The sequence below is a fragment of the Rhipicephalus microplus genome, chromosome 3 (genome assembly GCF_043290135.1).
Source record: "Rhipicephalus microplus isolate Deutch F79 chromosome 3, USDA_Rmic, whole genome shotgun sequence".
Taxonomy (NCBI): Eukaryota; Metazoa; Arthropoda; class Arachnida; order Ixodida; family Ixodidae; genus Rhipicephalus; species Rhipicephalus microplus.
Window position 1 is genome coordinate 52001783 of NC_134702.1, and position 26763 is coordinate 52028545.

General features: G+C 46.6%; 1 protein-coding gene across 2 annotated transcripts in view; it reads left to right on the top strand.

Annotated features, from left to right (window-relative positions):
• The window catches only part of tnc (tenectin), a 150058-nt gene extending 129496 nt beyond the window's left edge, over positions 1 to 20562 (top strand). For both annotated transcript variants that reach the window (XM_075889562.1, XM_075889563.1), the window contains exons 13-22: positions 766 to 951; positions 1686 to 4970; positions 5508 to 5690; positions 6767 to 6913; positions 8090 to 8278; positions 9152 to 10018; positions 10378 to 10425; positions 12079 to 12258; positions 12902 to 13021; positions 14288 to 20562. In XM_075889562.1, the coding sequence (XP_075745677.1) occupies positions 766 to 951; positions 1686 to 4970; positions 5508 to 5690; positions 6767 to 6913; positions 8090 to 8278; positions 9152 to 10018; positions 10378 to 10425; positions 12079 to 12258; positions 12902 to 13021; positions 14288 to 14463 (5381 nt within the window). In that variant the 3' untranslated portion in view covers positions 14464 to 20562. The remainder of the gene's footprint in view (positions 1 to 765; positions 952 to 1685; positions 4971 to 5507; positions 5691 to 6766; positions 6914 to 8089; positions 8279 to 9151; positions 10019 to 10377; positions 10426 to 12078; positions 12259 to 12901; positions 13022 to 14287) is intronic.
• Positions 20563 to 26763: the final 6201 nt, after the last annotated feature.

Here is a 26763-nt window from a genome sequence, read left to right on the forward strand (position 1 = left end):
AACGTGAAGACTAGTTCATTCATACGTAGAATATACAGTAATACATTAATTAACACATGATTTGTACAGAATCAAGTGAGCAAGAGCAAGACGAAGCAACCAGTTATGCAAAAACAAAATAGAACACAGTACTTTACAGAATGGTAGGTGAACGAAAGCTGTGAAAAGCCTGCCGTTGCTTTTACCGACCCATTCTGACTGTCATGTCAAAAGAGAAACCATTGTTACGAAATAACCTCGTTATAAATTCCGCTAACTAGTGAAAGAGCTGTTGATGGCAAGCTTAGTTGTTTATAAAAAAACGAATGTAGGAATCTAAGCCTCGTATGCCTTTTTCGCAATGGACACGCTAATGTTAAACAATCAGTACATTCAATCAGCACTTGAATAATTTAGTAAACAAAAGCTGTCGTGGTGCGAAATAATTGCTTGGATCAATTCAATGTACGTACGAGTTTCTTTACCCAACAAAAATGATCGGGACCGTTATGTGTCAATGATATGTAGTCTCAGTTACTAAATTTTAGCAGACTAGCCAGGTATGCTGCTAAGAAACAAAGGAAACTTGATTGCATTTGCATTTTGAGCGGCCAATGACACGTTATATGCAAACATAGTATCGCGTTAAGCAAATAGAAGCAGAAGAAACTTTCTTTCATTAATATTACTTCACCTCTCTTTTCGTTATTCATAGCAATAACAATGTGTATGTAAGACATATAATCATCCTGCTATCGTTCCATTCAAGTAACCTCTTCTGTGCAGGCTGTAGTTACCAAGGTCAGACCTTCAAGTTTGGTGACGAAGTTCCACCACCGGATGCCTGCAAATATTGCCGCTGCTTCGACGGTGAAGTTATCTGTGCCGAGAAGGTTTGCCTCCCACCAGCACCAAACTGCATTCCGGGCCCAGTACCTCAAGGAGAATGTTGCCCCGAAATGTACAACTGTGGTAAGTTGAAGTCTCACGCCATTTTTTTCTGACTTGGCCAGCAGTTGGCTCGTGACACAAAGCTACCTGTTCATCCGTGTTTGTGCAAAAAATTATGTACATATCATGTCCTCTATATCAGCTCTCAACGTGAAACAAAACTACACTAATAGTATGCTGCATAGGAAAGAGTACGAGAGAACATAGTACTTAAGTTTCGTGGTGTAAGATAATTTTTTATTCATACTACAACGGTCAAGTGGTTTACAGTGTATTAGAGTTCGTCTGGACTATATCAATGAGACAAAGTATTTGCTCCGTTTTCTGAACATGAATGAAGATTTGGACAGCATGAGCGCAAAAGAACCTGCTTGGACATGGCTTAAGTGATATACACGTCCTACTCTTCCACATAATTTCATTTATTTAGAAAGAGATAACTCTCTTGGGACGATGAGGATACATTGCACATCCACGCACACAACTTTCCCGTATATTCTGCTTTTCTTGCAAGTGTAGCGATTTATTCGAATGTGGTGGGGGAAAGAATAAACACTTTGTTGTTGGTCAGTACTCATGCATGTCTCTCATGTTTTCTCTCTGTGTGTGCTGTTTCCTTTGAAGTCATAAACCAACCAGTTCAGTACATATGCTTCTGCAATTCATTTAAACAATGACAGGCCTTGCGGCACTTACAAGCTGCACATACAGACTAAAGTTTTGCATACATTTCTTACGCTTTTCAATACATGCAGATGGTGAAGAGATGCCAGGAACGACGCAGCTTCCTACCATCGAGCCGACCAGCAAAAAGACACCACCTCCAACAGTAGAAACCCCAGAAACCACATCTGAAGTTAGCGCGCCGTCTTCCGAAGGCACCACGTCTCCAGCCTCTACCGAGCTCAGCACCGAACACAGTGCAACACAGCCCCCATCCACAACGTCAGTCGGAGATTCTACCACTGCCGAGAGCACTACCGAAGCAGAAGTAGACGGCAGAAAGAAGCTTCCTTCATCTCAAAAGCCTGAGGAAGCAATGACAGGCTCCACAGAAGCAGCTACAGAGAGCAGCTCATCCGCGACAACACCGCCAGGAACTGAGGCCACTGAAGGCTCCACGGCTCCTGCCCTCTCAACTCAGCCACCAGAGGTGACATCTGCGGAAACAGGCGCTACGAGTGAACCGTCCGTCACAACTCCAGAAACAACACCGAGTGGTGATACGACTGGTCCTAGCGAAGCCTCGACACCCGAGTCCAGTAGTCCATCTGAAGAAACAAGTTCGACTGGAACTGCCAGCGAGACAACCGCTCCTGGATTGACGACGACAATCGCTACAACCGAACCAGCTTCAACAGAGGCTCCTTCATCCGAAACGAGCTCAAGTGCGACAACTGCTGCTGGTAGCACACCTGCTGAAACGCCAGAGACATCCACTTCAGATGTCGCTACAACGAGTGGAGCAACTAGTTCTGAAGCGACGACGTCCGCTGAAACTGACTCAATGGGCACTGAAGCCGAAGGAAGCACCCCAGAAACCACATCTAGTGGCTCCACACTCGAGGCTAGCACGCCTAGCGTGACTACTCCATCTATGACGTCTCCTGAGGCTAGTACGCCTGAAGCCAGCACTCTAGCGGCAAGCACACCCGAAGCTAGCACTCCCGAAGTCACCACCCCTGAATCCAGTGCACCCACGGCCAGCACACCTGAGGCTAGTACCCCTGAGGCCAGTGCAGTAACACCAAGTACCCCAGAATCCAGCACGCCTGAAGCAAGCATGCCAGAATCTAGTTCTCCAGAGGCAACAACACCTGCGGTGTCCACTACTGATCTCAGTGCTGAAGAAGCTAGTACTCCTGCTACTGAGTCCAGAACAACTGAAGCCAGTACTGCTGAAGACACAACTCCCGCAATGACGTCTCCTGAGGGCAGTACACACGAAGCTAGCACGCCTGAAGTGACAACGCCAGCTGCAACTTCAGAGGCAAGTACCCATGAAGCCAGCACTCCTGTTTCTAGTACTGAAGCTTCAACATCTTCGGAAGGCACGACACCAGAAGAAACCACACCTAGCGCCACAAGCCCGCCCTTGACTGTAGGTACTACGCCAGAGGCCGGCACATCTGGCGCAACTACTCCTAGTGCAACTTCGCCAGAGGTCACTACATCAGAAGCAAGTACCCCTGAGCAATTTACATCTTCTCCCACAGAAAGCACTACGCCAGAAGCCAGCGCATCAGGTACAACATCACCAGAGACAGCTACTCAGGAGTCTAGCATTCCAACTACACCTCAGGGAGGTAGTACACCCGAAACAAGCACGGCAGGCGAAACATCTTCGGAAGGTTCCACAGCAGAAGTGACAACGCCAGGAGCTAGCACATCTCCTGAAGCTACAACTCCGGAGGTAACACCTACGGAAGGCACAACGCCAGAAAGCAGTACAGCAGCGACCACTTCTCCACCAAGTACTACGTCAGAGGCAACAAGTCCAGGAGAAACAACACCAGTACCAACCTCTAGCGAAGGCCCCACACCAGAAGCTAGCACTCCTGGTGTAACCAGTGCATCTTCGACCATCCCCGAGGTAACAACTCCAGAGGGCAGCACTTCTACAGAAGCGGCTACCCTGGCAGGAACTTCCCCGGAAGTTACCACACCTGAGAGTAGCGCGCCCGCTGAAACCACACCTGGTGTATCGACACCTGAGAGCACCACTCCTGAGCCAAGTATGCCCGAGGCAACTAGCGCTACGACACCTGGGGGTAGCACACCTTCAGCCACTGCTTCTGAAGGCCCTACGCTTGCTGCCACAGAATCAACGGCAGTCCCGTCCGAACAGACAAGTTCAGTACCTTCTACACCTGAAGTGTCTACCTCTGAAGCATCGACTACAGAAGCGGGATCCACTAGTCCACCTAGCAGTGAAGGTGCAACATCCGAGTCATCAGATACAACTCCCGAGTCTCCAACCAGTGCCGTTACAACTCCCTCTGCTCCGACAACTGAAGCGGCAACGGAGGGATCTAGCCCCGCAGAAAGCACGGCAAGTGAAACTGCTGCTACAAATGAGGCGAGAACACCTGGGCTCACGGGAGCAACGCCCGAGGGCCCAACTCCCGCTACGCCTGAAGCCACAACACCAGCTGAGACGCCAGCGACGTCAGAATCTGCGGCCACTGAATCTTCTGCTTCCACAGAGGCTCAACCAAGTTCATCTGAAGCGACAACACCGGCCTCAATGGCGGCTACCGAAGTGACCACGCCATCTGCGACGGAGGAGACGAAAGAATCAACAACACCATCCGCGCCAACTACACCGACAGAGACTTCAGAGACCGAGGGTGCTAGCACACCATCTAGTGTACCGGCAGAAGCAAGTACGCCGGAAACAACGAAGGAGACGACGGAGGTATCAACACCCATTTCTTCAGAAGGAACGACAGAAGAAGGAGCTTCCACTCCCATGGTGGCTGTTTCTGAAGGATCTACTCCAGCAACAACAGAAGGCACGGAAGAGCCCAAGACGCCTTCTACAGCGGGAACAGAAGGAACCAGTGCTACTGAGATGCGAGATGCTGCAACAACTGAGGGTGCAACAACGCCATCAGAGGTGACGACAAAGACTGAAACTGAGGCCACAACGACAAGTGAGGCTACATCTACCGGAAGCCCGACAACGCCGGGCACACCTGTTTCGGCGACGACGGGGGCCATGGAAGAGACTAAGGAAGCCACCACTGCTCCGTCAAGCGAGGCTACCGAAGGAAGTACATCACCCTCATCCTCGGAAGCTACCACAAAAGGCAGCTCTGCCACGGCGACATCAGGCGCGTCGGAGTCTACCACGGCCGCGGAGGAGACGTCAGCCACGGAGGCTTCTACGCAAGCGTCAACAGCGCCGAGCAGTGAAGTGACTACTGCAGAAGCTAAAACGGAAATGTCTCCTGGAATGTATACAACGCCAAAGCCTAGTGAGGCTTCTACACCATCAGTGGCAACAACCGAAGAATCAGAAGAGGAGTTCCCGACGGGTAAGTTGGTGCATCACAGCTACTTTCCTTTCACCGCAATGAATGGCCATTTTGGCGCCCACCTCCGTCTGCGTAATCATTCACAATTCTATGAGACAGGCGACGCGCTAACGGAACAAAAAGTAACGTAGAGATCTTGGAAAGTTGAAAGCTAGATTTTTCCAACAAGTTAGAGATTCCTGCTTTTTTCCCCAGATAACTTCGTCTGTATTTCAGCAGTGTTCACGGCAACTCAATTGTGTTCTTGCATGACTCAGTTTTGTTCTTGAATCAAAAGTGGTATGACGGTTACTTAAGGAGATAATATTCACCACCGTGTGTGCTGTGAGTAACATAAATAAACAGTTTTAAAAATGTATCCCCAGAAGGGTCTAAAAAACAGGAACCACTTAATTTTTGATTTCCATTAAGTCCTAAGAATGTAACTTTCTTGCTTGGTTTTTGAGCCGCGAAGTACGACTGGTCACTTAGACACATGTATAAAACAAAACACGAAAGTTGATTAATGGGCTTTCGCCTCCACATCTACACGAACAGAATGTGACGTCAACGGCGTGATGTACAAGGAGGGTGACCAGGTGCCGGACGGCAACCCCTGCCACTTCTGCAACTGTCTCGAAGGGGAGGTAATCTGTGCCGAGAGAATCTGCAGGCCACCCGGTCCAGAGTGCAAACCTCTGCCGAAGTCTCCCGACCAGTGCTGTCCAGATTACGATTGCGGTAAGTAATGTCAAACAGCAGTATTGAAGAGCCTCTGAACCTCTGAAAATATAGAGAATGATTGCGTAATTCATTCCTCGAGCTCATTTCTTGTTGGCGCTATTCGTGACGGCAGTGTTTTGCTCACATGATGTTTTTAGAAAATGAGCCCATAATTGGTTCATATATGAAGAGTATAAGTTGTTAATTGTTTTATCATTCTCTGCCATGCATTCGCACAACGGTTCTGCCATGTATGACATGACTGTCGCACTCTATAAGCTGATTTCACTTCCGTTTGGGTGTTTTCGACGGCGTCAGTGGATTTATTAGCCTGTAGCCGAAAAACACAAAATCCTCATAGGCTCCGCGCTTGCTGCTGGTATTGTTCACGGGCTTTACGAAGAACTAAGTGGCGAGGAGTAGATAGCACCTGTGGATAGCACCAGGAGAGGGAAAGTTATAAATAAACCAGTCTCTTGTCGAACTCGGATCGGTTTAGGGACCCTTAGCCTGTTACAAGGTTTTCTTCTTTCAAACAACCGCGTCATTGTTACGAGCTGCCCTTGAGTATTAGTGCCACTTGCTGGACCACTTGACTCAATGAGTCGTTAACTGGAATGACCCTCAATATACATTGCTACCAGCCGGCTTACTATTTGGGCTTAGCTATCTGTATGTAAATACATCTTTACGTTCAAAAGAATTCAAGCTTCGTCTTGCCGTCTACCAGGACTGAGTCACAACCTGTAAATTCCAAGGGTGTTCTACTGAATTCGATAACTTGAAAAGTTCATGGTGCTTGAAAAGTATTCAAGCACCATGAACATATTCTACCTCGGCGAGTAATCAGCAGTATTTAACATGAGCTGCTTACCATACCGAAAACTATGCATTTCGTAATGAAAAACGTATAGTGAAGAAGTCCGGGTTGTATTTGTCCATCTGCGGTTCTCAAGACACGTCAAGCGAGCGTCTTTGCATTCTGCCTAATTGAAAATCGGAATAAGTAAGGATGTCAAATGCAAAAAAAAAACGAAAACGAAACAAATTCAGAACCTTAAATATAAACATTGAACACCTTGATTCTGCTACAGAAGGCGTCACGACTCCAGCAGCAGTGTCCACTGTAGAGGGACGAAAGAAACCCCCAGAGGTGACTCCGGCCATGGCCGAAACTACACCGGCAGTGACCGCGCCTTCAACGCCACAGCCTGGCGAGTACGTGGATGATGTTGCGAAACGTGAGTGGACGCTTTTCATTCTTGTGGTCACGTTCGACCGAAAGGACTGAAGTCCGCGAAATAAATTGTTAGCTTAGTTATCATAGAGGTAAAAGTCAGGTACAGTGTCCAAAAGGTTTCAGTTTATTAAACAGTTCTTGTTGAAAGTAGCCCATATTGCATTAGACAGGATGAGGGTAGAGGTGAGTAATGCTTCTAGAACGTTATCTAGTTCCTTCTGAAAAATGTTGTGTTGTGTCGTATGCTTTACTACAGAAACAAACGTAAACTCTAACAAGCCAATGAATTTGCAAGTCTTGACGCTGTGCAAGCATCATACTCATTTCATTAGCCATCATTTATACTGCCTAACTTATAAATATTTGCAGCAGAGTGCTAGGAAGAATGCGTTATTACTGTTTCACGTTCAACAAACTTGTATAGCAAGTACCATTGTTAAGTGTCATAGTGTGCTGTGAACGGCCGTGACCGAGCAAGTGCTTCATTTTTACCCCCCTCTCCCTTTACTTTCGTGTTATCTTTTTAGCCCTTTCCATACACACACCATGAGAGTAGGGTAATGCAAATCATGTTTGTTCTGGTTAATAATTACCTTCAATTATGTCATCAAGTAATAATTTACTGCGCAGAAGTAAAAGCATAGCGTGGTGCGCTTAACTACTACACATTATTTTTGACAAAAGGCTCGAGTTCCAGCACACTTGGGTTCAAGTGAAACTAGCCTGTTCACGCAAACTCATACTTCAAAGTGCCTACTAATAGGTACATTTGCAAATTCTAATGCTGGGGCCAAGTTCTTTCTGTCAGGTACGACAAGGTTTATTTACTACGCTCAATGGGAAAGTAAATAATCGTGATTACAACAGTATATTCGCACTTTAGTACAGTTACTACTTTAAGAACCGATGAAAAATTTTCGAAGTCCGGTGTCGTTGGAGCGAGCGTTCCGACAGGCGATGTTGTCTTTTTCAAGGCCGCAACCGAGACAAGCCAAGTCTACTTCAAGAAAGACCACTTGTTGAAACTCGGCTTCAGCCACACCTATCCTAGGCGTTTGTTATTTCAAGCTTTCATCTTCCTTTGAACTCGTTGCTCCAAGACCATTGTCTTATGACAAATATTTGTAAAGAAGCTTTAAAAATGTTTTCTTATAACGCGAGCTTTTCTCTTTTCCAGCGTGCAATGTCCAAGGAACAACAGTCGAGCATGGTCAGGTGATCCAGACGGCCAACCCATGCACGTTCTGCAAGTGCACGTTCGGCGAGATGGTGTGTGCCGAGCGCATCTGCGAAGAGCCTCCGCGTCCAGGCTGCAAGCCGACCGGCGTCAAACCAGAGCAGTGCTGCGCCGAGGCATTCATCTGCCGTGAGTGAAATTGAGCCCCATAAAAGTTGCGATAACACAGGGGTGCTGAAAAGCAGAGCTTGGACAGTGACGCTGAAAGGCGCGTATGACGGGCTAGTATTAGCAATGAGGAACGCACAAGAAAAACGTTGGGAGATCTTTAAGCTTCGCTTTTTAGAGTTGAACGCGATAGCGATATCCTGTACCTAGTGCATACTCGAACCACTTAGTGCACGCTTTTTATTGTATGGTGTTACTCGATAAGTTAAAATTGTGGATAATTATAATGCAATCGATAAACTTGACAGTAGCGTGTGCCCAGTGAACCGTTCGCTTATGGCTGCATTTTGTGTAATGGGTAGCATACTTCAAACCACGAGCGAATATACACGTGTATTCTTTTTCAAACATTCTATGCACCGAATACGGGGTCATATGGAGGAAATTATTCAGAATGCCGGGAAATATAGACGGCTGCATAACTTCACGCGAATAATTTGAAGCGATATGTGAGCAAGATATATGTGGTGATATGTTTCTGTTATGAGAACTCTATTAACTACAGACAATCCTGCATGTTTTTTTTGTACGCGCTCAACTTCATCCTTCTGAATGAGTTAGGAGAATTAGAATTTTAGATGAGCACTTCCTAATAAAGCCGTAACATTGTTTAGGAACAAGCCGGTGTGAAAGTCATAATGATGAGTAAAGTAGACAGATATTTTCTTTGTAGACAAAATGTCGCCAGACTACATTACTGTCAATTTAGATTATAGCAGTGACTGCTAGAAGTTAGGGACCTCTTTTCTGATCCTATCACAGTTGTGACACGGCAAACCCCAGAAATTGCTATTCTTGTATTCTTACATTTAACGCTGCTCCAACCCTTTGCAGCGTCCGAAGAGGAAGAAGGCCGCGAAGAAATGGTGACCCACAGGCCGTCGGTGTTCAAGTTTACCACAATCAGCCCGACGATTGCCGATTTTACCAAGATATTTGGCCCCAACGTCACCACAACGCCAGTGCCATCGACTACAGTGACACCGTTCGTCATCGAAGTCATGACGGAGCCTCCCGCTTCGCAGCCACCCGTTCACGATCTCTCAACGGGAGAACCGGAAGCTACGACAACGGCGAAGACGGAGACAGGAGTGACCGAGGCAACGGCGACGACCAGTGAAGAAAAGACGACATCGGCCACTACGGCTGTTCCTGAATCCACTAGTCAACCGTCCGAAGCAACTAGTCCCACTACCGAGACCCCGCCAGAGGGCGCAAATGCTACCACTGCCACTTTCCCTACAAAGCCGCTCGTCCACTACACGACGACCACTGAAGCTTCGACGGCGGTGACGTCAGCGGAGCCAGAAGAGCCTCGCGAGGACGAAGCCACGACACCCGGCGGCTCAACGGTGGAACCAGTAGAAGGGAAGAAGGCTACACCAGCTCCAGAGAGCACCGAGTCACCGTCGCTCTTCACAACCATCATGGACTTCTTCACCGGAAGCACGACAGAGGCACCGGAAGTGAACGTGACGACGCCTTCGGTGCCATCCGCCACTGTAACGACACCGAAGCCCGTGGCCGAGACGGACAAGCCGGCGGAGACCGCTGCGACCGCGGGTGCTCCGGTGAAGGAGCCAACGAAAACCAAGAGCACGGCCACTCCGGAAGTGACGACACCACCACCGGGTGTTACGGCTACTGGAGAACCGGAACTACCCCGGGAGGAAGGCACGACTCCCACGGCAAGCACGGAAGGTAGCATCATTGTCTTATTTAAAAGCTAAATACTATATTTCGAATAACTTACTGCAAGGTCACTTGAACGTGCTAGTTGCAGCAATACACGCATCGCAAATAAAGCAACGAATTAGCCGTAGCCTTAAACACCCCACAAATACAGCAGCGTTGCCTTTTTTTCACATTAAAAGAAACAATGTTGTTTAATGAGCGCATGCTCAAGACCAATAAACGCAATGCAGATATGTATAGCTTTCCTGAGTGCGCCACAAGTATCTCAGTTTCCCGCGCAATCGGAGCGACTACTTGTTGAGCATTCATACATTGATCACCCTACCAAAACGAAGTAATATTGATAATTTCTTGCATCTTTCCAGAACCCGAGTCTACGACAACGGAAGGGGCTATCATAATCGAGGAAGGATGTGAGTAGCTACGTAAAACCTATATTTTTTCTCATAGCACGACAGCAATATGTCCCTAACGTCGCTGCTCATGCAGCTATTTTTACCATGCTGTTTGTAAAAATAGCACAGTGTTTCGATAGTCTGTCATTATTACGGCCTGTACCTCAAGCTAGGGGCACAGCCAGAAATGTTTTCAGAGGGCGTGGGGACACACCTCCTTCACTTCAGGGGGGGGGGGGGGGGGGTCTCCTTGACATAGTCATTGTTTGCTCTTTGTGCCATGGCAAAAAAATGCTGAGGGGGAGGAGACACGGGCCCGCTGTTCCACCATTGGCTATGCCACTGTTTTGAGCCACACTTTCGACGGATGCAAAACTTTCTCGAAGTATTTATGCAGAAATACCAATCTAAATGGTTGTTGAGTTGGCTTCTTCACACTTTGACTATGCTCACAGTGAAGCCAGCTTTCCGTATGTGACGACACTGATAGAAGAGCGTCGCAAGTGTCTGAAAAAGTGGTATAGCGCGTAGTCTACGCGTCGCTGACGCTGTTTTAAATTATGTAGCTGTTCAAGTTTAGCATGGATTTGCAACAAGGGCATCAAAAGTGACATTAAAGATGAGCCAAGCGAGAGTCGCCTTCGCAAATTACGGCTATGTTTCGGTGACAAACTGGAATCGTTGTAGGTCAATCGCAGACATTCGTACGAACGAGAATATAAGAGATGATGAACCAGTAATACAAGAAATGTACACACACCAAACATTGATAACCTTCAAAAAGAAGTTCACTCATTACAGCATGATCGCTATCCTAACTTTTTACTTCTAGATTGACGTAGATATTTCTACATCAACTTGCTCCCACTATAGCCTGGCAATCCATTTTCTGGCACAACACTTAAAGCTGTTAACATCGTCATCATATTTATAGAAGTTAGAACAGCTTCCCATTGACTGCCACATTGACTTCCTCCTGCCAAGGTGTTTTGATATCTTGCTAAGACGGTACCTTGTTGTAAGACAGTGTTCTGAGCAGGTTCAGGAAAAGAATAATGTTTGAACTGCTGAAAAGTCATTGAGCAAGGAAATTCAATGACGTTAACGTTTCGAGATGGCGAGTTGTCGGAACGTTAACCATCGTCCCGTCTTCGTCAGGACGGTGGTTTTACACCCCCCCCCCCCAAAAAAAAAAACGATTTAGCTACACTGGTACAAACAGTAACAAGTTTTCTGGCATAGTAGGAGCTAGATCGACGCGTTTTGTTATATGCTGCATAGCGCATATTATTGTGCTATGGGAGGCCGCACTTTTGTTTCTTTTTCTGCATTGTCCGGCATATTCTGTGACACAACAACATGTTGAGACAAAATATCTTTTATTGGGGGCTTTGCAGAGGAAATGCTTTGAGATGTGGTTTTGTCTTTTCAAAGCAGCAACTGCACTTGCTGCTTTGAAGAAGATGAGGCTACCTGTTCAATGTCACAACCGCAGTTCACAGGTTTTTCGCCTCATACGACCTCCTAGCTTCTCGTGAACTTCTGCTTAGCTTGAAGTACGCCATGTTGTCATGCGAGCATGTGAGCTTTGGACTGTCCATTGACTCAACCCGTATGGATACAGGATATCCGGTCATGCTGACTTTCGCGATGCCTGTTCTTTCTTCGCAGCCTGCATTTTTGACTCCAAGGTGTATCAATCGGCAGAGCAGATCCCACGGCCGGACCCGTGCGATTTCTGCTTCTGCTTCCGTGGCGACATAATCTGTCTACAGCAGACGTGCCCACCGCCAATCCCTCAGTGTTACGAGACGCCCATCAGCGGATTCTGCTGTCCGCGATACGAATGCCGTGAGTAGAGAGCTGTACCATAACAGTCGTCTGAGGACGTCACGAAAATAGCCTAGATTTTTGTGTAGGTTATGGTTGGGCGTAGCGTTTACCAACACGTATGTGTTTCGCATAGGGATGGCCGATGTCACAGCCTGTGACGACATTGACAACGAGGAAAAAATCGGACATATATTTTGTGACTTATAAAAGAACGTTTAAATCATGCAAGCATTTTGGTTTTGTGTAAGCCTGAATTTTGATGCTATAACATTTATGTGGCCCACAGACTGGGACAAGTTGACTTTTTGTTAATAACAATTAGGGCACGTCCTTAACAATCACAAACATTTAGAGCCTGCGCAAGAGCACCATTACTGACAGTTGCTACAACTCATAGTAACAGATACTAATTACCAACTGCATTTGGTAACACGTTCGTTACCTATGCGACAAAGAAATAGTAAACGATAGTAACTATGAAGTCGTTTTTTTTCTTTAAAGAACATTAGATTGGAATTGCACGTTACATGCTGCAATCACCTAAGAGTTTGTCATGACTGATGTGCTCCATTTGCAGTACGTAAGACAAACTGAAGATTTTAATCGGCAAAGCTGACAACGTAATACCCGACGCTCCTTTGTCTTTTTTTTTCTTTCGCAGCTGTTCACATGACAGTAAAAAATGTGAGCCTTTCAACGACCACTACGACAACGACGACGACAACAACGCCAGCTCCGAGGTTCATGCAACAGCAGCTCGAGGCAACCATGGAAGTCAAAGGTAATCAAATAGCTAATTTTAACGCGTGTGGCTTGGAGACGTCAAACTTCTTTCACCCGCGAAACTGAGCTCATACTTTTCACGAACAACCGACATTAGTGCCTTGAGAAAACAGCCCGGCTGCGGCGGCTGCATTTCCGATGGAGGCGGAAATGTTGTAGGCCCGTGTGCTCAGATTTGGGTGCACGTTAAAGAACCCCAGGTGGTCTAAATTTCCGGAGCCCTCCACTACGGCGTCTCTCATAATCATATGTGGTTTTGGGACGTTAAACCCCATATATCAATCAATCAATCAATTGAGAAAACAGTATGAACGAAGGCGTTCGAATTTCAAAGGCAGCTTAATGACGTTTGTTGCGTATTGCGATCGCTCACAAATCAAACCATTCAGCAGTTTATCACGACAGAGCTCTCCCGATTTCGTTGAAATGCTTCTATACAAGCTTCATGAATGAAGTAACTAATTGTCATTTGCCTCATGTTCTGTTTTTGAGCAGTCTGTAACCTTTCGCTGACTAGATAGGGCCTACTCACCCAAGCGAACCTCTCAGCTGTTACTTTAAATAATCTGTTTTGATTGGTAACACATCCACGAAGTTTTTCAGAAAGCAGTGCTATTGTCCCATCCTTCGTTAAGGGTATATGGGCCCGTATATTGAAGATCCCATCTCGAAAGCTAGAGAGGTCTTCAAAAGAAGAAATATTCTCCAATGTCTGAATTCGGCATTCAATACGAAAAAATAGTAGTCAAATTTGTTCCTTCATTTAAAAAAAAGGTATATTCATCTTTTTTTTACTTTGTTGTAAAGTGAAAAATTACTTAGCAATGAAAAGATTTTTCAACCCATGCTCTATTGCACGCCCTTTTTGTTAGTGCAGGTTAGAAAACCAGAAGCTGATTTTCCAATTTGTTGCAGTAACAAGAAATAGCTATAATTTACAACAAACACCACTCGCTAACTTCCAACGTGCGAAAATGGGTGTTGTGTGCTGTCACATGTTCATCGTTCTAGTGATCACCTTATTTTGGCCTACATTACAAAAAAAGTAGATGTTGCACCAAGCCCCCCCCCCCCCCTTATGGAGGAATATTTCAGTTCAATTCCCTGCTTTTTGTTCTCATGTACATCGCTCTATCTTTCTATTCATTAACTAGAAGTTTCTCGATCTGCAATGCAAATCAGGAATGATACGATAGTTAAACTCTGCTGATACAGTTTGTAATCCGTTTCTCTCCCCCACTGCTTTCTTTCTTTTTTTTTGCAGGCTGTGACGTCAATGGTAGCTTCTACCAGGTGGGCCAGGTGGTGAAGAAGGCTAGTGGGCCGTGCTTGGAGTGCATCTGTGACGCCAGCGGCATGATCAAGTGCAACCCCAAGGACTGCCAGCCGCAGGCGCCGCTCTTGCTCAGGATGAACCGGTCCTACTTCAGGACGCGGTAGGCGGTGCCACGTCCGCCATAGCTTCCCACTCCCGCCACCAGGGAGAGAGAGACGCCTTCCTAGTTCCGACCTTTTTCATCTATTATTTTTATTATTATTAATAATATTATTATTAGTAGTAGTATCATCATGGCCGTCAGTTTTCTTCGTACGCCGGTAGTCCGGTGACCAGCGAGAAGGCGATGTTTCCAGAGTTCTTTGGCCACAACAAACATGGGGCCCAAGCTTGTAGGGTTGAGTACAAAAATGATAAGGACTAAAATAAGCTGTCTTGTTTGCTTCTAACAGTATTGTAGAGTGTATAAAGATAGTGAGAAGTAAAATGTTGAGGGATAAGTTTATCGCTGACGTTATATGCCAGTTAACAGGCGCACACTGTTCGCATAAGAGCGTGGTGAACTATTGGTTTAGAGTTCTTGAGAAATGCACTGCGAGACGTTGACCGGAATGGTGGTAAAACTTTAGCAACAGCCAGTTTTTTTTTCTGGCGCTGTACACAGCACCCCATTCGACTGCAGGCCAAATGTTCCACCCCCTGGCTCGAACCTTGACGCCCGGAGGAATGAAATGTAGGGCACGTGTCAGGAATGAGACAGCTTATAGACGAGCACCGATGAACGGATGTACGCGCCGCCCGAGAGGCACGCGTATCAGGTCACAATTCAAAGGCTTCATGAGCAGTTAGCATCGTGGTCAATACGATAAGTCGCGCACGTGGTCAACTACAAGCAAATAATGCCTATTTTCCTAGCGTAACAGTCTAGATGAGAGTCGCATTCTCTCCGTTGCCCCTACTCAGCAGCGAATACGGTGTGCGTTAAAGAACTCTGCAGACACGGCGCGCTGCTCTGGTCACATTCAGGACTACCGGCACAAGTTGTACGAGGCCGCCAAAAGAAGCAAGACTGGCTCGGCTCAGGAGTTCCCACGATGACTGCGAGTGAAAGTGCAAGCCGGCAGCCGGCGTCCCCACCGCCGACGATGTCGTCTCATCCGCGCAAACATCTGGGGCGTCGTTGCGGAAGGATGGAAAGAAAACCACGAGGAAGAAGAATCGTGTGGGTGCTCCACACCGCCTTCACACCTCCCGTCCTCCCCGCGTCTCTCGCCACATCCACTCCCTCACTAACGACGAGAGCTCTCCAAAAGAGCCACCGTGTCGTGTATGCACGCCGCGCTGACTCACTTGTGAAACTGACCGTGCGCGGCGTTCTTTGCCCGTTCCCGTTGACACGGCTCTCACTACCCTCTACGAGCCACTGTGTCGACGACCGAGCCGCTCTAGCAGCCGGCTGACCAGCCGAGACTGTGTAAGTGCGTTGGTGTCAGTGTGTGAGCGTGCGTGCGCGTGACGTCGGAAAGAAGCGGCGCTGAGGAGGACGACACGGACGACGGCAACGACCAGAGAAAAGATGCATGGACCTTTTCCTTAATTACTCTTTTTTTTTTCATGGAAAGCGCAAGGTTGTGTTGTTTGCGTGAGTGCGTATTCGTGTGTATGTGTGTGTAGTATGTAACACAGCGTATGTGACTACGCGTGGCTGTCTCTATATCGCGCTTCCTTCTTTCAGTTGTCATTTCCTTCTTTTCCTGTTTCGTCATTTCTACACCACGCTACATTTTCAAGCTTAACCACATTGGCGCGCGTCCCTTAACGTGTTAGAAAAAAAAAGCAAACGTTTGACCTAAGATTGCGTGAGCAATCTTTTGTCGATTCTTCTCTGTAACAAAGAGCTCGACAGGGGTTTCGTGCGCGACTGCCTCACGTTCTCATTCGTTTGCTAGTTTGATCGTTGTTTCGTCTTATTCTCTTTCTTTCTTCTTTGGGTGCTCACGTCTTTACGGTGTCTTTTCCAACGCGCATCGGTCTGAATGCTTGCGTCTCAGTCGTGTTACGAAGTAAAACCGTTTTCGCCCCTATACTTTGAGCGCACGTTTTGTCCGTCGCGTCCGGCCCTCAAAGATGTGGCAGCTAAAGGGGTCCGCGGTTAGATTTTTTTCCCCTGTACCCCACACTAACGCAATGGACACAAAAAGACGCTAGCCTTAACCTCAAGTGCACCCCGTTCCTTTTTACACGTGGTGCGCGTCGAAGCTCAAACGTTAACAAGCGTCGTGTGGTTGATGAGTCGAAGACTCTGCATTTCGTGCGTCAGTGTATAGGAAGCTGTTTCTTGTTTTTTTTTTGTTTGTTTTGTGTTCTCGTATGACGTGCACAAAACTCGATCCGGGAAATGGCCATGTATTCATACATTCCATGATATTGCTAGTGAATGCACGAGTTTACTATGCAATCCAAGACCCGCTATAGCCCGAGAAAACGGTGCGCAGTGATATAGTGCCAGTAGGCGCCCGCATTTTTCTAATATACGTTCCATCCTAGAATAAAGCACACGTGTCTCGATCTTTTCATCGCACTCACGAGAATGTGGTTTATTCCCTCGGCCGCCGACAAGTGAAGGTAAAAGTGGATTTAACCCTAACTTGCACAGTGGAAGTATAAAATGTTTTCGGGAAGTTTCACACGTTCTACATGCAATCGTGAGGTATGTACACAGTGAAGTATAGAAGAAGGAGGAAGTCGTTATTCGTAGCTTCCGAAACTTAATGCTTAACGTATAAACAGAAAAGACACTGTCAAACTGCACCACTCACACTTTCCTTATGGCATTTGCAGACGGAAGACTCACGGCTAGGGCGAGATGTTTTGAGGAACAAGGTTCAATGCATATTTTTTATACCACTCGTGGAGCGGAGGTACGTGTGTGCTTAATTTTGTGCCGTCTTGTCGAGTAGACTCGCGTTGAGTACGCGCTCAATCTTGTCGACGTCTAAGCTAGCACTTCTGCTGTAAGTTTATACGTAAACTTTTCTGAAAATCTTTAAAGTCTTCTACTTCCGGAGCTACTTACGAGGCTTCATCTTGACCTTGTCAATATTTAGACACGCCTTTCCCTTCACTGCTGATAAGCAACATTCCAGCAGGTCACGCCAAACGATGGCGGCTGCTTAAGTTATGTGATACCCGGCGGGAAAATCATATTTTTTATATTTACTCTTCACCGGGGGCTTGCGTAGTGCCTACACAGGAAGACTATAAAAATCACGGCACACAATAGGAAAACAAGAAACTCATATAGGCAGTCTACACTTTTGCTCTTTCTGATTACATTCCAATTGTAACATGACTTTCACGTTGCTTCGACCTTAAGGTATTAATCTGGCAGTCTCAAAACAACAATCCAACACTCCTAAAATTACGCAACTGATAACGTCAAAGGTTTGAAACAACCACCTATTTTGTAGAGGTCCAGTGCCATTCACCAATGCGTCTCACTGTTACACTTCGCACGTTAAAGCCTAGACGTCAAACGAGTACAGCTAGGTGACCACTACTTAAGACGTCATGACACAACACTGATATTATCTTTCTTTCTTCCGCCTATTTTTTTCTTGGGGCGCTTGCAACGAGCAGCCTCTTTCGCACTTCTATAGGTGGTGCCAAAATAAATAGCCCGCCATTACAGCAATATTTTTGCTAGCCAATACGTCTTCATTTATACACTGGGCAAAGAGAAGAGGTGATGTGAGTAATATGCATGTGATTGGTGGTCTTCGAGAGAGATAGAGAGAAGGAAAGAGGAGCAGCGTTTTCTTGCGACTGTTCTCACCTTATACCCACCAAGCTCGTCGCCCGACCCCACCGCTCAGGTAGCCAATCAAAAGCCCCACCACGTGTTAAGGTCTTCCACCGCACTTACAGCACCTCATCTGAACACGCGTTCAATATCGCACGGTCTCACAGTCATAAAGGTACCAAACAGGCAGTCGAAGGCCGTCACTCACCACACGCTTTCGACCAGTCACTGGGACCAAGCCAACCAGTGTGACCTTAATTCCCGTCATCCCTCCTTAGCCCTCAAGCAAGCAATGATACCAGGCCAAGCAGTTGCGAACTTAAGTGCATTCCTCTTTGTACACACCTGGTTATGCCGCATGAAAGGTATCAGGGTGTAATAAGCCGAACGAAACATTGCTTCGCGTAAAGCCAAGTGCCTCTCTGGATGTGTACTCTCAGCAACATGCGTGTCGCGGCGTTGCGCAGCTCTTCAGGGAACACGTGACGGATCTTCGTTCTCTACTCGAGGTCACTTACGTGAGCATTTAAACATATCGTAACGGGGATGCGAACAGTATGGTGATAGTCTGTGGTTACCTCGTTTACCGGCTACTGCTTAATCTACTGGGGCCCAGCTTGTCCGTTCCACGGTTACGTTAAGCAAGATAAGCAACGGAACTATTCGCGCGCCCGATAGCTTTTTTCCGGCTGTGAAGTGATTCCTCTCTATACGTTTCCGCATTCCTTACTCTTACCGTTCCCAGAGTGTGTTCTTTTCTTCAACACAGGGTGGCCATTTGTAAGTGTGTTCCAGCTTACTTCCGTGTCCTTCCTCGTGTTCTGTCTAGGCTCAGCCACAGTGTAGTCAGTCGATTTGAGCAAACGCCCGCACCGCTGCGCCCTAGCATTGCATTCGGCAGCCATATATCAGCTACCATTACGCCTCAACCTCTGTCTCATCATGCCTGCGGATGTGTTTCAGAAGGCACGCCTTCGAAATTTCCGCGCTGTATCCTTACACTATCTATACGGGCTTTCGCAAATGCCGATGTTTGATAAGCCCGCTAGAGCGTATTATTTTTTGTATCATTCTTGACTCACACTTCATTCACTGCTGCGCAAGACGATGGTTCCTGGGTATGCTGTGCATATTCAGGGCTCAAAACCAGTGCCTCCTTCTCAGCAAACACCGCTTCACGTCACGGGTTGCGCGACGAAAGCGAGCCCCCCCCCCCCCCCCCCTTTTTTTTTACATATGCGTTCGAGTGAATTCCGTGCAGGCACGTATTAATGTGTTTGTTGTATTTTTTTGTACTTGGGTGACGCGAAAGGTGGAAGCACCTGAACGCACAAAAAGAAAACACTGTACCATAATGTGTGCAAGCATAGCTCTTGTCAATTTTTCCTTTTTTTTCTTTCACAGTGCATTCCTTTAGTCTTGTTTTTTCGTGGTGGGCTTCATTTTTACTTTCTTTGAGCTGCGTCGTTCTGGATGGTAGAACGGTGACTCAAAAACGGCTTTTGACGTTTTTTTTACGTAAGTGAAGGAGAGAGGCAATTATTATTTTTTTGGTGGAGTTGCGCGTATCTGTGGTTTTAAAATAGCATGTCTGAGTTACCTTGATTGCCTCCTCCTAAACTCTTTCCTATACTACGTGAATGTGCTCATTTTGTTGCAATTCATTTTATATTTTTTTACAAGTGTGTATGTGCATACCTTCAAGGGCGCTGCTCCTTCTAAAGGCCCCGAATCTGGGATCCCAGAACCGGATACGGGCCCGTTTATGTTGAAGCTCAACGCACTTCGCGGTGCCGGTCTCATAAAAATATGAACTGTACTCGCTCCAAGCAGTTTTGTGCCATTTGAAGCCTTTAAAGTTCGAAATCTAGCCCGCTAGCATATTCGAGCATGATATCGATATGTGGCCACTGAATACCTGTATTGAAATAACCCATCGCATTGCATGTCCTAAAGCATTGTACCCCGAATGACGCAGTGTACATTCTAAAACGCACGAACTTATATTGAGCAATGAGAAGCGTGAGCTTATCACAAATTAGTTTGTTTTCAACTGCACGAAACGTGATAGACGTTTTCGTTCACCAATCAGAGTACAATCTGGCTCATCCGTCGATCGGTTCATCCAAAGCTATTTGAAGTTCTTCCGAAGAGACTTGCGAGAAGTTGTGTTTTGTTGAATTCGACCTTCTCATCAGTGCTTAAGATGGAAAGGCCTTCTTCGCTAACTTACACATGCGTCTAATTTTAAAAGCAAAGGTAACTCTATTGTTCGATCACTGATGTATCGATCGGACTGCTTCATAGTGCGTCTCTGCTCAGCAGTTTAGGGGTTCAGGCTGTTGAAGGTATGATCGGTATTATTGCTGCCATGTTCAAGATCCTTTTTTTTTGCTGTACATGAATTGTGATTGTGTGTTTGTGTTTACATCCATTAAAGAAAAAAATTCTTATCAAGAAACTGCTTCTTCTCCTTATTTTCAATATTCGAGTTACATTGCGCAAGCTCATGCTGTCGCAGTAGTTCTTTATCGATAGTTTACAGAGAGAAGAATAAAAAAGAGGAGTGGGGGTGGGGAGAGAGGCATAGTTGTAGAGACAAACCATGATGGCAAATATAGGAACACTTAGAGACTGCAGCAAACAAAAGGTTAAATGACAAGGGCGCAGCCGATGTACTTCCCCTACCATGGGCAAATCGGAACACAGGTTGGAGTAGTGTTTGAAGACATTTACATGAAAGAAATAAGTACAAGTTGAATACAACCAACGAAGAGATGCTGCAGTATCAGAGCTGAGTCCTACTCCTATTTTATTTGGTAAGGTTGAAATTATTTTTCATTTTTTAAACATTGTCATGTTTCGCCATTTCGGTGCAGTACTAAGAAAGCTATAAATTGTTTTGGCTAAACACAACTTTTCTCACTGACTTAGCTTGGCAACGTAGAGAGCAATAAATTAATCAATCACTCAATAAATTTATCAATCGATCACCTAATAAACCGGTAGTCGAAGTTAGAAACAACAGGAAAAAAATCTGGCAGGTCACACGTTCTTTGCGAATCGATGTTATGCGAAACATGCGGATGGAAGGTGACTGAGTTGTAATTTTTTTTATTTAACGAACCGTTATGGAGTGGCGCATAAAATGTGTACAAATGCACGCATAAACATATGTTAAACAGCCGCATGTGTTTTGTATAATCGGTTGTTTCCAGTTGAGTAACAATGCCAACAGCAACATGGATATAAGCAACACCAGAAGCGGTTAGCTGATATGAACACCGAACTTGCTCCGGCGCTTACAAAGGTATAGCATAGCCTCGAAGAAGAAATCGAGATGTTCCGATAGAGTGTCATTAATTAGTAAGTTACCTTTCTCTTAGAGTTGCTGATTGAATTTGATAACAGCATCACGGAAGCATAGTTTGATTTGCGTCCTTTGATAGTGGATATTTCAAATGCGCAGCGCCATCTCTTGCAATCCCGTAAGCTTGGTCCACCATGTTTTATTGGGCACGACAATAAAACTGGTCGCATATCGCAGCCTTTCCGGTGCAATTTGCTGATTATTTTCGTTTTGCGATGACTTCCCAATGATTGGTGCGCTGTTCAGGCAACGAGGGAGCACTGGAAAGAGCGGGAACAAGGTGGCGCTAATTTTAATCGAATAGATCAATTACCTGAACGACAAAAAATGAATACACCAACATGAACTTGTTTCTTCCACGAAATCGGCATTGTGTTTAGGCTCGGAAATGAGTGGCGCGCACCAAAGCACTCTACAGCCTCCGTTCTCATTTCCTCGTGCACTTTAGTTGCTCGCCTGAAACATAAGCTTGACTTAGAGAAGAATATATCACGACAACGTGTTTTAACAAAGACGGCTGGTGACGCGCGTGTGTTATAAAGCAAACGTACGGTCTGCGAGTGTAAGACACATACTAAAGCCGAAAATCCCTATGCTTTTTCGGTGATATGGGCTGGTGCCCTGCATTGCTCAGAAATCACCGACTATAATCTGGGGCGTCCAGCAGAACCATTAAGGTCTGGACGTCTGGACTAGGCAAGGCGAGGACGTTCCGACGTGGGAGACCTGAGCCGGTGTCATCAAACGGCAGGACACTCCATTCATTTCGTTCACTTCATTTCAATACCCCCGCGATCATTTTGCGTTTCTCCATCATTTTCTCACAAATTGTTCCAGGCAACTCCTTGTACACACCAACATTTCTGTCAGCTTGGTTACTTGGCACTGTTGGGCTGCATATTGTATGCATTCCGTCAAATTTTACAGCATGGTCCAGTGATGTCGGCCACCTCGTATCTTCATCTGTTGAGAGGAGTGCTGTTATTCTGCCGCTGTTTGTGAACTGCTACATGAGAGCACACTGAATGCTATCTTCCTCTCAGTTTCGAAAATTCACTACTCTTCGCTGAGGTTCCTTCGAATACCAACTAAGGCCAGCCACTGGTATTGTCTTCAAAATATTTCCCAGAATAAATTGAAATAACGTTTCAGTGAATAATTTCACATGATAATGCTACTACCTTGAAACGGAATAAAAATGTCCTTAACCATTGAAGCGCTTTCAAGGCAGCCGACCGTTAGAGCGCCAGTAAATCGACGACTCTATAAGAAAAAAAATTCTTGTAAGACATATTTTTTGTTACCTTATGCGTACTACCCCACAGCAGTTAAAGCATGGTAGAGCACACCGATGCTCTACCACGCCACGTGGGAATGTACGGCACACGCCGAAGAACAGGAAGACACAACATCAGATAGATGTGGGAAGCAATGCTGTCCAGCCCGGCCCTTGAGGACCAGTGGAGGCTAGTCAGGCGAGCTGAAAGGATGGCCAGAGCCAGCGGTGCCTTGGAATAGGGGCCCGGCCACGCGGCGTTGCCGTGTTTTAGCGGCAACAAAGTGTTTTTCGCTAATAAAGTCTTCTTTTCCTCCTTTCTCTTCTTCTTCTTCTTCTTCTTCTTCTTCTTCTTCTTCTTCTTCTTCTTCTTCTTCTTCTTCTTCTTCTTCTTCTTCTTCTTCTTCTTCTTCTTCTTCTTCCTCTTCCTCTTCTTCTTCTTCTTCTTCTTCTTCTTCTTCTTCTTCTTCTTCTTCTTCTTCTTCTTCTTCTTCTTCTTCTTCTTCTTCTTCTTCTTCTTCTTCTTCTTCTTCTTCTTCTTCTTCTTCTTCTTCTTCTTCTTCATGATGAAAAGCACCTCATCAGCCCTGGGTTGCAAAGGGACTAAGCCGCTCCTAAGCCACCCTATTTTTTTCGAGAGAAAGAGAGAGAGAGGGGGGAAGATGCAAGAAACGGTAGGGAGGCTAACCAGACGCACGTCCAGTTTGCTAGCCTGCAATGGGAGAGAGGGATAAGGGGCGAAAAAAGAGGCAGAAAAGAAAAGAGGGATCGACAATATGACGTATACACTCAGGGAGTCAAATCAAGTGTAAAAGCATAGGTCTATTGACTTTCGGCAATTAGGGGGCGCTTTCAATATGACCTTATGCTTCTTGAACGCACATGCCCACAACCTTGGTTGCAGAAATAGGGCTCAAGTGCAGCTTATTCAGAAGTATCCGAAACGGGCATCATTGGGTGCCATATCACGCATAGCTCAGCAGGTGTTCAACTTTGCCCTACCTTCGTTGGGATTATCATGTAGAGGACAACAACAGGATTGGCCACACCCTAAATCATAGAAATTCGGAGTAAAGGCCATTCTTCACACCACAATAATTAAAAATTTTGAAACAGTGTTGCTACTTCATCGTACACTGCGTGAAATGAAGTGGTAGATAGTGAGCACCTCACCTGGTCCTACAAAGCTGACATCCTGAATAAAGGAGACTGCTGGACAGAATGAGAAAGAACAGGACTCCCCCAAAGGTACACCGAACAGGCTCTTTTCACAGAAGGACGGCAGAATGTGAGCAAGGAGTGCCCTGCGTTCTTCTGATATTTCAGCGAGAGACTGGCGTAAGAGTATTGACGATGGCATGTTTCACGTTGATAAGGACGCCAAGGTGGAGCAACTAACGTCCAGGTCTACCAGGCTAACCCCGCTTGCAACGGCATCATCACCTCATTACATCACTGCCACATATATTAGCATAAGGGTACGCCTGAGGGTTCTCCCAGAGGGTGTTGTCCTCTTTGCTTTCCTTGCCTCACCTTTCATTTCACGTTTCTTCTAGCACCTTCGTGCTCGCGCTGCAGCCCTTATTACCATGAATTCCAACCAACTAGCCCAAATAGCCGTTCTTCTTCTCCCAGAGCAGAGAATATGGGTACATCTTCTACGAGTGCACTATCATCAACGTATGGCACTGTAAGTGGATACAGCAGATTAGGTCCCGTCAAAGCTGTAACAGGAGGAGGCAAGCGTTTCAGCACTGTACGTGTTTATTTCCTCGAGAAAAAGAGAAAAAGAACTAATGACTTTAAGTAATATTTTCTTGGGATTTCATGTGGCGTGAGTAAACTGAAACGTGGGCCTTGGTTAACAACATTTTCTTGGGTGTTTAAATGTTCTCACATATGGTTCTTCACCTTCAACGCTCCACTACCACCAGCACAATCTTTTATTTTCTTCTTTTTGGCCATGCAACGGAACCAGCGACGTTTCCATCAAAAAGAAAACATACAAGAAATTGAGTAAACAAACCCAGCTCAGGGTAGAAACCCACTAACTTTATCCTCGAAGGGATACCGCGAATTTCTCGCCATTTAGATTCGTGTCGTATTCATCTGCTTCCGTCCAAGAAGTAAGCGTCAAGAATATTCTGCAAGCTTTTGTGTACCAGGCATTTTTTCTTCCGCTTTAACACAGCTGTCCCACGACGAGAAATGGCCGACTTTCCTCTTTCCCGTGCCACAGGTCGCTGTACCCGTGCGGCTAACCGCGTGCGTGCAGGCTTCGCCACCCGTCGCCTGGATGGCGCTCTCTGTTCGCTCCGACCGCAGCGTCGGGGGTGCTTCCCTTTTCATCGCTCTCTCTGACTCGTGACGTCACGGAGTACCTTCCTTGCTCCTCTCTCGGCTACGAGAATCCCTGCTCTTGCTTTGTAGCCAGCCGTAAAAGCGCAGAGGAGCTGGGAGTAAGAAGAGAGAAAAACTTTTATCTTGAAACCCAAGTCCGGGTCTGAGCTCTAGGGTGAAGCTTTAGCAGCCTCCCCTGAGATGGTGTGTGAGCGGTGCAAGTAACTTCCAGGATGACAGGGGAGGAGAACGCTCTCTAACGAGAGAGCGAATGCAGAACAATCGTATACCCTCCTCCTCTGGTCTATAGCACTCACCGCGGGCGTTAAGCCGGCCACCGCGTGCGTTTGCGGGATCCTCCTGAGACACCGGCTCGCTCGAGCGGCTCATGCAGCAGCTGATGACGGCAGTGCCACGTGCAGCTCCGTCACCTTCTCTCCTTTCCAACTGCTCGCTCTCCACCTTCTTCCTGCTTCCTCCTCTGAGTTTCGCTACCCACCCCCCCATTTTTATTGTCCTCCCGCGAGGCACCGCCGCAGGATGCATCAGCCGGCAACGATGACATCGTGGTGCTGCTCTCAAAAGTGGTACGCATAGTGCGGTGCTCCCTCTCTCGGCACTCCGTGCTTCTTGGTGCGCGTTGTTTTCGGCCAACGCGCCCCCGGGATTCGCGGTGGCGTGCGCGTGTAAACGCCCCTTTCGGTGGGTTGCTCGCAAGAGTTCGCGACAGTTGTGGTGTGACCAAAAGCGGTGGTGACAGCGTGACATCCCACTGCCGTTTAAATGGCGTGCGTCGCTCCACAACGCGCCCACTGACGGTTTCTATTGGGTTTTCAGCGAACAAATCGGTCTAGCACCGCTTTTCAATGTTCGCAAAAGCGTGGAGTACGATCGCTCCGCGCGCTTTTTTATTTGATTGGCCTCTTGTGAAGCTAAGTGAGAAAGAAACCTACTGTTTGCTTGTTATTAGACAAGACGGTATGGTACGACGTCCATATCTGACAGCCCAGTGTAAGTGCCAGTCGTAACTCGACATCGAAACGCTGCTTCAACCAAAACGGTGCCGAGTGATAAGTGGAATAAGTCTCTTTCTTAGACAACTGCAAGCCCCCTGAAAGTGTCAATAAAGGAACGCTGATTTTGAAGCCCAGAAAAGGAACGCTTCAGTGTCCATTGTTGGTGCTGGTGAGAAAAAAGAACCCCTTGTTCTTTGCCGAGTTCCCCATCTTCACCCTCTGCGGGACGTCCGACGCGGTTGAACCCAACAGTGAGAGGACGCCATCATCGAACTATCTACAAAGCCTTGGGATAGCTCGAGGTCTCCTTTTTCGGCGACATCAAGAACCTGCAGTTAGCCACTTTGGTCGAAATAAACCAGTCGTCATGATGCCAAAATTAAATGCGGCCGCCGTTCTCCTCTTATGGACGGGAAGCTGCCTTGCAGGTAAGCCTGCTTTTTAGCTCTTCACTACTCGTCGTAGCCTCACGCCGCTAGTCTTTCTAACTGAAATGCAAGAGAAGTGTTTTACGAAAGACGATTCCTCGCATCAGCCATCAATTAGAGCGTTTGCTTTCAACAGTAATGGTGATGGCTTGTCACAAGTACTGGAGAAACGTGTCGAGTGCGATAAAGCCGCAGTCAATTACGTGGAACTGACACGTAGGCAACGCGGATG